General features: G+C 28.6%; 1 protein-coding gene across 1 annotated transcript; it reads right to left on the reverse strand.

Annotated features, from left to right (window-relative positions):
- Nucleotides 1-1,278: 1,278 nt before the first annotated feature.
- On the reverse strand, nucleotides 1,279-6,392 carry LOC101503927 (GDSL esterase/lipase At1g09390). Its single transcript, XM_004494466.4, has 5 exons — nucleotides 6,028-6,392; nucleotides 4,798-4,986; nucleotides 3,270-3,430; nucleotides 2,292-2,556; nucleotides 1,279-1,830 (listed from the first exon to the last, which is right to left on the reverse strand). The coding sequence occupies exons 1-5, from the start codon at nucleotides 6,308-6,310 to the stop codon at nucleotides 1,598-1,600; spliced, it is 1,131 nt and encodes a 376-aa protein (XP_004494523.1). The 5' UTR covers nucleotides 6,311-6,392; the 3' UTR covers nucleotides 1,279-1,597.
- Nucleotides 6,393-11,984: the final 5,592 nt, after the last annotated feature.

An 11,984-nucleotide genomic window follows, 5' to 3' on the forward strand; every position in this document is an offset into this window, starting at 1 on the left:
GGAAAGAGTAATGTTTCAGTTACTCATCATAATCATGATGCTGCAGGTCCTCCTTCAGAGAAAGGAAAAGAGGTTGTGATGATAGAGAAAGAATCTGTGGAAGAACAAGTTGCAATTACTACAGAAGATGCAACAGCTGAACAAAATCAAGAGGAAGAGAAAGAGAAAGCAAGTGATCTTCGTTTGGACTTAAATCTTTCTTTGTAATATGATGGATTTGGCTATGACCATGACAAATTTTCTGACCTTATATTTAATTGTCTTAGTAATCCTCTGTTGTTAGTTTCAATTTTTATTGCTACTTCATGATTGATTGGTCATTTTGTTGGTCTACATTGTAAAAAGAGCCATCAAGCTTCTTATTATGTTGTGGTCATAGCTTGTTAATCTGGATTTCAACTGTCTTATGTTAATTTTTTATCATGTCATGAGGAAAAAATTACAAAAGTAACTGTAATAAATATTAATGACAGTTATTTGTATAAAACTCATAAGCTTATCGAGGTTAGATAGTTCAACTGGTTTGAACTAATAGTTAGAGAAATTGAAGACCAAGACCGGAGCAGATCATAAGCTAATTTTCAGTTCTTTTTCTTTAATATTGTGGCATTGTCATGTTAGTTGAGAAAATTCAAATCCTATTAATTAATTTGTAGTGTTTGACTGCATATATTTGCAAGTGTTATTTTAATAAATTATTGAAAACCTACAAAATATATAGAATTGAACATGTTTATGTTGTTATTACCTATAAAATATTCTCATTTCATCTTTAGAGGTGTTATAATTGGATGATATTTATGTGCACATGCCACATACCCCATTAACCACTGATTGTGAAGCATGGTTTCATCTAATATGGACAAGCAAAAATGTGGTCCAATAATAGATCCAGAAGAAATAGTCAGTGACAAATTAGAAATATTATATATTTACTGAAGGTGACGAGGATCAAATGAAAACTCTTGTAGAACGATATGACAGTGAAATTTAGAAAGTTTGCAGGTTGGTCTTCTAAAAAAAATTAAGGGTCGTCACCCCTACAATCTGTGGAGGATTAAGCCATTATAAACCTGAGAATACCTTTTGCATTCTGTAAGTGAGATGAGGAAGAAAGTAATTTAAGGCTATGCCCCGCTTGCCATTTTTTTCTATGGAATTCATGCAGCAATACTCAAGAAAAATTTAGTCATTACATGATTAACAATTTTTATGATACTGTAAGAAAATCTGTGCTATAAAGTAATAAAAAAATGTGAAATCTGTTTTGCTACTTGATTTTATTAAACCTTGATCAGTAAATTATTGCTTTCATAATAGTGGCATAGTGAAACATGCATCATTTTTGTCATCCATTGTTTACATAATACAACATCAAACACCGCCCCTTTGGCAAATAACAAAGACACTATCTGACAAATGGGCCAGGCTTTAATTCCATACCCCTGATTTCTTACAACTTCAGCATGAGCATGACAAAGTGACAGCCTGTTCATGGAGAGGTAGAGAGATGGCAAGACAACAACAACCAATGAACTAACAGTAGATTCACTGTTTTTTTTGCACCCTTGTAAGGTGCATAATTTAATCACCATCGTCAGTGGCGGCAAAAGAAACTAAAAGGTATCCGTGGTGTGGAATAAGCCGTGGAAAGTATCTTAGAAGCTATCCATGTATTTGCAGCCTCGGTAAAATGGATTCCATCCCAACTCACATACTGAGATCCTTCGTCGCAAACTTGATAACCAGGTTGACCGCATGTAACTCTTACATCAAAATTATAAGGAGGTCCTCCGTAGCCGCAGCATACCATCAATGGATTTGAGAAACCTAATTGATAATGCATTGAAACACTACATTACAATTATGATAATAATAATAACAACGGTCAGACAACTAACATAACATACTAACAACTAATATTTGCGTATAAAAAAAGTTAACAGTGGCAATGTTTATCAAGGGAAAATGCAATAACTTGTAGCCAGTTTATTTTAGGCTTTGAAAAGTCTGAAACAGGATTCCAGTAAAAGCGAGAAAATTTTCATTTAGTTCATAAAAAGTGTATTCAACAGCATTTTTATGTGTTTGTTTCTATAGGAATGTAGAACTAAAACAAACATGCTGTTGGACTATTTTCCAGCAAACTCAATATAGGTATCTAAATGTACCAATTATTTTGTTATGATTTACAGAATCGGAGTCAGGAAAACTTGATTAAGAATAGCATCATAACCACGAGTGCAATAATAATCAATACTTAACGAGGCGAAAGTGATTGCTTGGATTACCATATTTGGTGGCATTTGTGATGAGATCATACTTAATGGCATAAATATCAACATAGACTAAGGTAGCATCCTTCAATTGAATTCTTAGTTTCTGGCTCAAATGATTCAGCGCTTCATTAAATAATCTTGCAGCAGAATTGTAACTAGAAAGGCATCCTAATGAATCCAGATCCTTCTTCTGTGACAGTGCAATCAATTTAGGAAGACAACCAAAGGGCCCAGTATTGTGAAGCCAAAATTTCCTGCCACCTTCATTGTACAAACTCTGTATACAGATATATAAACCAAGCATCAAATTCCCAGAAGGACAAATAAACCTTTGGAGAAACAATAATACAATAAACATTTTGTGAACAAAAATGTATATGTTGGTGATCTGAACTGAGCGAGGCATTTTGAGTGAATAGATATGAACATATATAATAATAGAACACATTGTTGTTCTAAGCTGAAGAAAGTGCAATATCATTTATCCACGAAGTAGCCTGCATAATAAATGAAAATTCATGTTTGCAGCATCCTAAACAAAACGAACATACAATAAACTTCTCATTTGTGCATGAGATCGTTTCATGCATACCAAGAATCTTATTGGATAAACTCAATTTGGAAATGAGCAAACTGAATGTAATTAACAATGAAAGGTAAATAAATGCAATCAGGTGGCATACGGAGCCACAATAATGAGTTAAAGTGTGTATATAATTATAAGATGAAGTGTCAAACCAGTTTTGATGTACTGAAGAAACCTTGGTACTTCTTTATCCTGATTTTGATTTTGGAAGGAAAATTCAGTACTTAGCTACACATTTCTTATCTCTCTCTAATCTATAATCTATCGAATTCAGATAAAGAATTTCAAAGCAAGCATTTTAAAAATGGACACCTAGGTAATTTAAAGGAAAATAAATTAAAATTCGTCGGATTCATAGGTGATGAGCAAGTTAACTCAGAAGCTTGAAAGAACACTAGACTGACCTTAATAGCGTTTTCAATTTCAGTGATAACTGTCGGGATCTTCTTGATGACTTGTGGATACGACAGGTTTTTAGAAAATGAATCAGCAAGGTCATTTTGTCCAATATCAATCAAGTAGAGTGCATCCCGAAAGCCTTCGTCGTTGATCATATTTTTTGTACCTATAAGTTTGCAGTGCATTCAGTTTCAGTTCATTCTTGGATTCAAATTCATTAATTAGTTTTAAATAACTTTTCACTTTTAGAGTTTACTAGCATATCATTCACTTGAAATTGGTAGCAATAATGTGATTCATCATATTTAGATAATTTTAGGCACACAGATAGAATGAAATGGGAAAGCTTGCTCTGTTCTCTTTGGTAGCATTTTTTCCAGTGAAAACCAAAAGTACTATTTTTTTACCTGTCTTTATTCTCTTCTACTTTTCATATGCACCAAACACATAACATAACTCGTATATAATATTCTATCCAGTTCCAACACATCTACCAAATGCACTAATTTTATTTCATGAATTGGGTCAGAACTCAATGTGTTATCGATTTCAAAATGAAAATCCTTCAATGCTTTAATTCTGTTTAGACCATTGGCCTTGTTTTCCTCAAAAACATTGTTGTTGATACAGTGATCAGAACCAAATAAGGTATCTAAGTCCCACCACTACATACCTAGCTTACACTCTTCAAAGTCAGAATGAGTACATAGATATCCCAGAGATAAATATGACAGATCAAACCTATACTGAGATTATACTTGTTGAATGTAAAATTTGTGGGTACCAACTCAAAAGCACTTAAAGAAGATGGATTCTTGACAGAGGTATGGTTAACAACCTCGTATGTATGATTAACAACATCATAACCAAAAGCAAATTGAGTTCTCACAAACTACATTCCAAAAAGTGTGGCTCTATAATTAATGGTTGTGTTAAAAAACTGAACATAGTATCCCTATTCAATACCTATAATTAACAGATCCTTCAATCAGGAAAGACAATTTTGTGATAGGCGAGTTTTTTTACCTATTACAACGATAGTCAAAACAGGTCAACCAGTCCCATTTTTTCTTAGGGGAACCAACTTATGTAAGTGGATTGAAACTCACACCTCATCCCACCTCTCAATAGGTTGGTGGGTTGATTTGTTGGCGGATTGACCCATAAATAACAAAATACAATTAAAAACAAATTAAGCGTATTGATTTTTAAATGAATTGGCTCATCAAAACACAAAAAACACTTATAAATTTAATCACTAAAGCTTATTGTTATGATAATATTGAAAGACTACAAAGATGTACAATCTCTTTAAATATAGCATTTGATTTATTACTAATAATTGGATTAAAAAATTTTATTAGTAGCATATGGATAATGAATCCAACGTACCGACTAAGGTACCCAATATTTGATAGATAGTGAACCGCCGACCATGTACCCGTACCACATATCAAAGAGAATTGTGAATTATATGACTATGGTTCAGACAATTTATGTTCTACAATATTTTCTCTAAGTGAATAAATCTACCTGCGGTAACAAGTTCAAGGCTCCGAGCTTTGAAATGCTGGAACTGCATGACCTGTATATTTAAAGAGAAAGGAACATATTTTGGGAGGGTAGAGGATCCCACCACTGCAAAGTTTGCTCCATTTGTGAATGTGGATCCAGACAAGGCGTCTAAGTATGGAGTCAAAAAATTTGTATTCAAACTTTGGCCTGCCAAAGGTTGGAAGAAAAATATTTTCAGATTCAAGGTAACTACTAATAATGGATATGAAACTTGCACCCCAATTTCCTATCACTCACTTTTAACTAGTTATAGCTGTCATTTTTTAGTGAATCTATCATTCAGTGAAAAAATATTTTCAATAAGTTAAAATACTTTCCATAAATTTTACTATTTCTTCATAAACTCTTGAACACGAGTATCACTCCCTCCGTTTCAAAATGAATGTTAATTTCGCACAATTTTTTTTTTCCTTTTCAAATTGAATGTTATTTTTCATTTTCAATACAACTTTAATTTTTATTCTTTTCAATACTACTATTCAATTATAATTATGTATACTATTTTCAAAACAATAATTGTACTTTATATTTATGATAATAGAAAATCAATCAATGATTTATTAAGATAATTTAATAAAATGACTAATCTATTTCTTCTAATCAATGTATTTCTTAATATATATATACAACCATTTTGAAACAAATGAAGTATATAGTTGTAATGTAATTTAAAATTTGAAATTGAGTAGAAAAGACCCAAAAATAGAGTTGTTGATTTTGATGATAAGTTGAAGCGCTTCCATGATGATCATCACTAAAACTACTAAACTTAGACTGAGTCATAGGAGTAGTTTATTTTTGATTTTGTCATTTTCCTTAATCTAATGATTAGAGAGTGTAGTTGACACTTGACATCTCATTAGTAATGATTCGTATCATCTACTTTGTTTTTTTTGTAAATATTGCTATCCATAATTTAAAGTTAAGAAATTGAAAAGAAAAGAAAAATGTGACTAGTTATGGGCCATTTGTATTGACAAGAGTAAAGAAATCCAAAACACGGGGCCCACCTACTGTAGACTACGATGCAAAAGAAAAAGAGTGGTAACGATGTCGTTCGGATCCACATTATTATAGAGTGAAGATAAAAACGACGTCGTGTGAGATTGATGAAATTGAAAGCCAGAATGGTGAAGCAGAAGAAATGTTAGTTTTGATATGAATAAAAAAGGGAAGAAAGGGACATACAGAGAAGGTCAATAACGAGGCGTCCATCAGACAAACGACCAGTGGATCTGTGAAAGAAAGTGCGACCATTAGGAATATTAATAGGGAAACCGAGTCCAGAAGTGAGTCCACCCGTATCCGAGTTTGAATCGCCGAACACGAATATAACTGCAGCCTTATTGCATCCACTCACACTTACATCAGCTAAACCCAAACAACAAAATGCAAACAACAACCATACAAATAGCAACATGTGAAGTGAAAATGGCACTCTTTGACTCTCACCCTCACCGCCACAACTCATATTCAACTGTCGGTTTAGTTGAGACTTGAGACTCTACTCACTCAATCTACCTTTCTACTTCTACTTCGCCATTTTTTTATCTATATTATTCGATATATGTACCACTTATTTTACTTTTATTTTTTTTTACAGGCTGGAATTTTAAAATTTAGACAATCATACTGTATTAGATAGCCACATAAAGGTTTTTTATTTACCAAAATTATTAATAGAAATGTTACTACTCAATTGTGAGATTCAATTAAAATTTTCAAATATTACTTAATTACATCTGAATCAAATTTCAAATTAAGGTCAATATCTAGTGAGAATTGGGGGTTAAGGTCGTAGTTTTTTTGTTACAATAGACATCATAGTTTGAGTTATGATCAAAATAGTGATGACGTGATTAAAAATGTTGTATGACATTTTTGAAAGCTTGCATCATCCAAGCCATTTTTCTGACAGGAAATAATATTTTAGTGATTCGGTTTCCCCTTCTACATACTACCACAACAAAACATAGTTTCATTAAAATTTAAGAGGGTATTACCACACTCATAACTGAAGCCTCTCAACAAGATTCATAGTCCTTAGTTATATATCATTTATATAACCTTTGCAAGCACAAATTAATTATATGTGATATCAGGCTTGACCAACTTCATCATATGTTTAAATGCAATAATTTTGATATGACCTTAAGTCTACATCAACACATTTTCAAAATATTGTCCGTTTTTGGTCTTGTGGGAGTTATCACGATGGCCATCTGGGGAAGGAGAATACATAACCATTGCTTGTGAGATCCTGTGGATAAAGGTGGACTACTCTAGGGGACCAGACCACGATGGGGAGTGAGCCTCCATGACAAAGAGAAATGTGATCTAACCATATATTGGACCAAGATAAACACATAGTACTTAAGTATTTTATTATTATTTTTTAATATATTATACATAACAAATACAAATATCAAACTAAAAACATAATTATAGGTTTATAATAATATTAAAACCCAAAATTATAAATTTTTTAATTATAATTTTAATGACAGAAAAAAAAAACATTTTTAATTATAACTCTAATGACTATCCACAACTTTTCTACTATAACCACAATTATTTGTAAATTTTAAGCTAAAATATTATTTTGGACTTTATGTTTTATCTAATACTCATTTTAATTATTTGTCTTTTTTAAGATATATTTTGGTCCTTTAAATTTAGATTCAGTCATGTTTTTAATTATTTTATTTCATTATGCTCAAGAAAATAGTCTATTTTAAAAAAAAAAAATTAATATTTTGATCCTTCAATTTTTATATTTGTTACATTTAGTTGCAATCTAGATTTTTTATCACAAAATTAATGATGTGATATATTTTTGAGTTACATATATTAAATATGTTAGCATAGTAAAATAGATGTGATTTTATATTTACCTCGTTTAACATTAAAATAGTACATTTATAAAATAACAAAAATATTTATAAAAATTAAAATAAATTACAAAAATGTATAACTTACAACACATTCATTTTTATTGTAATTTATTTTTATTCATGTTAATATTTTTGTTATTTATATTATTGCTAAAGTATATTATTTAATATTAGATAAGATAGATAAATATAAACTCAATTGTATTTTATCGAGTCAATATATTTAATGTCATGTCATTAAAAATATATCACTTCATAAGTTTTAAAGTGAATTATCATTTTTTTCACATAAATTAAATATAAAATGGAAGTCAACTTTTTCTATATTTTATATTTATCGTGTTGTGAAAAAATATTAAATATTAACCTGTTAGGATAAAAAATCAAAATAAATCCTAACATGTTTTTGTCTTAGTAGTATGCAGGGAGAGAAGAGTGAGACGGGGAGACGAGGCTTGAACGAGGAGACGAAGGTGATGGGGCCGACCAACACGGTGGAACCGCAAAAGGATTGATTTAGGTTTTCTTCCACAAAACAAATGGCTTTAAGTTTTCAACTTAGTAGACTATTTTTTCGTTTATATCTTAATTTACTCCATTTTAACTTATTTTATTTAAGCTACTCTAACTTTCTATAATGATTATATTATATATTAATTTAATTTAAAAAATATTTTGAAATTAAATCTATTTAAAATAATGAAAATATCATAAAATAATTTATAAATCTATTGATCAGTGTGAAGTGATGTTATAAAAGTTACATAAATATATAAATATTTTTAAAATAATCTAAAAAATCATATATTTATATATTAATTAAATTTATTAATTTGATATGGAAAATAATTATGTCCCAAAGTTCCATCTCAATTTGAACTTTTTTTTAGAGATATCTTGTCCATGCATGCATGCATATGAGTTGAGAGCAAAAATAGTACTTATCGGATTGATCAACGGTAATTGTAAAATTTCTAATTATAGTCATTTAAATATGTGAAACGTTAAGCTCAAATACTTTTTTAAGTTAAGTCCAAATTTTTAGTTATATTTACTTTTTTTTTTTTTTTTTTTTGAAAACTTTTACTTTTTCCCCTTTAAAAAAAAAAATTTTTTTTTTTAAAAAAAAAACAAAAATATTTAAATAAAGATCATGTTAACATGTGTTTTTAAGGTGTGTGTTAAGGGTACTTAAAATAGAAAATTTGTATTAAAAAATATAATATTATTTTTAAAGAACATGAAAAAATAAATATTAAAATAAAATTTACACAATTATATTATTTATGGCACATGTTAGTTTTTCCTTTAAATAAAGTAAACAAATTTGTAGTGACAATATTTTTACACCTATCCAACTATATAGTTAGGGATGAGAATAAGTCAGGACGACTAACAGGGATCTATAGTCTAATCTACGTTAAGTCAGACCAGACTAATTTTTTTTTTTTTTAAATAGATAAGGTTCTAAAAAAGTCTAGTTAAAAATGTTAGACTACAGACAACATAATGATGTTAAATATAAAAAAAAAAAACCTAATTTCATTGACATTTTAACTTGTTAATCTATTTATAGATATGTTTGATTACTTATTCAAAAATTATAAAATAAAATAAATTTTTAAATAGATTAATATATCATATCAAACTTCTATCAAGACATACCTAAAAGTAAGTTTATGAGATACCATATATCAAACTTAACCTTGAATTTTTTAACAGATCAGACTCAAACTTAATAAATCTTAACTCGACATAGTCTATTCTCATCTCTAGATGAGTTACTATTATTAGAAGTGTTGAACTACTTCTTCATGTTAAGTGTATTACTTACTTGTTCCTCCTGAAAATTAAGCCGGCACTTAATTCCATCCCAAGCAGAAGGAATCATAGCATTACGTGTAAATTAATTAAGACCCGAATTAATGCCGTGATAAATGAAGATATTGTATGCCAGAGAGATATCTTAAATAAGCAGCATTGTTTATGCATGTAGGAGGATGCATCTTGTAGAAATCGGATTCCACGTTCACACAAACAATCAGAATATCAATTATATGTTAGATCAAGATCAAACAATTTAAAAAACTGTAAATTTTAATGTAATTTTATAATTTAAAATATTAAATTTAATTTTAGATCATATTAATAAATATCGAGTTATTTGTTAAGGAAATTAAAATAGAAATAATAAAATAACTTTTAAGTTGAAAATATCACTTTCATAATTTTAAAATATATATTCTATAATTTTTAATATATTTTTCTATATTAAAATTATAGATAAATATTTCAAAGATATTTTTTAATATCTTCTTTTAAATTTATTCTATTTGATGTTGATTGAATAACTATCAATATTTTAAATAAGAGAATGCGTGAAAAATATCAATGCAGGTAACCGAATCCACATTTTGTATGCTTTGTCAAAAGAAAAAAACATTAATGATAAGCATGCATACTTAATGCTAAATACTATTATTATTGTTTAAATAGTAATATATTTTCTTATCTTTCATTTCATCACGTATATATATAGAGACAAATGTGAAGTGACGAAAAGATATAGACGATGACCAATTATAGCTATACATAGAGACAAGTTTGAAATATAGACGGAAAAAGCATTTTGAAGCAATGCCTATATGCGTATATTCGTATAGCTCAATTAAAACGTTTATTCAGAATTAGAAGCAAACCTCTCGTGAGGGGAAGTGAAGGTGAAGGTGATATGAGACAAACCCTATAATATAATACTTCTTCCCTACGTTGCATTTGAAAACTTCACATGAATTAGACAAGATGATAAACCTTAATTTATTGGTTATTAGTGTATATTCTTTTTTACCATAAATGTAAAGTATAAAATGGAAGTAATTACTTACAAGTAAGGAACATAATGTTAAATCAAAGGATACAAGAAAAAAACAATTAAAGTACATCAAAAATAAAAGTTACTGTATTTTTCAAATATTTTTTGTGTTGCATGTGACAAATTATACTACTATTAATCTATTATAGAATATAGGAGAAATAATGTACTCCCTCAAGTTCTTGATTTGTGTAATAAAAAAAGTATATTTTTATAGTCATAAATATAAATAATAATTAACTAATTTTATCACATTTAATATTATTATTTTTATAATATTCTTTTATTAATTTAGATTTTATTTTAAATTGATTTGCCTCATATATAGAAAAGTTTTCATGAAGGAAATTTTAGAGAATGCAATTGAATTTTTTTTTTCATTTTAAAAAAAATGAAATCAAAAGTATTTTTTATTTTATTTAAAAAGTGTGATCTAAGGGGTATTTTATTTTTTGGCACGAGAGCAATTCATAGAAGTTACCACTGGCAAGAGTCTTAACTCTTAACTGCACCCCACAAAAATTTAATTACCACTACTTCTTCACTGGCATTAGGTCCTTTTCCCAAAAAAAATTAAATGAGATAATAAATCCGTAATGAATTTGACCTTGAAGCTTGAAACAATAGCATCCTTGAAAAGCTGAAATTGAAAGTTGTCTCATTTTGAATTCTAAATTTGAAAAACTGGTTAATTAATGGATGAGAAGCATTAAGCAGCATGCAATAAGTTGTTGTTAACGTGGAACGAATAAGACCGGGGTAGGGTGGGAATGCAAGTGAATACCATGAAAAATAATGTGATGAGATGGGACCCACTTTTATTTATTGTTTTTGTTGACATGCGCATGGCTTGATATTCCCATAGATTGCCAGCTATACACTCCTTACATTTCTACACCGTTTCCATTCATTGGTGCTTTTCATTTTAACAAAACTTATATATTTATTAATCATCTTCTAAAATACTGCTCCGTCCCTCTCTGTTTTCTCTGTTTTAAAACATTCAAATTTTATCTCTATTTTTTTTTCTTTAAAAAAAATATAAGATACAATTAGAAAATATAAGATACAATTAATGATATTTTTTATATTATTAAATGTTCAAAATATATATTTAATAAATTTATTTTTACTTGATAAATAAAAATATTAAATCAATTAAATGAATTTTTGTCTCTATATATAAGAATCTGTTGACTAAATTATGAGAATTGAAAAAAAATGATTATAATACTAAATTTAATGGTAATTTAAATTATTTTACTTTAAAAAAAATTAATTTATGTTTTTATTGTAGTATTTGTATATATTGCAAAAAACAAATATAACATTATTAAGGGCATATTAATAAAGAAGTAATCAATGGAGTTTAAAAATTG

This window comes from Cicer arietinum, chromosome 3 (genome assembly GCF_000331145.2).
Source record: "Cicer arietinum cultivar CDC Frontier isolate Library 1 chromosome 3, Cicar.CDCFrontier_v2.0, whole genome shotgun sequence".
NCBI lineage: Eukaryota > Viridiplantae > Streptophyta > Magnoliopsida > Fabales > Fabaceae > Cicer > Cicer arietinum.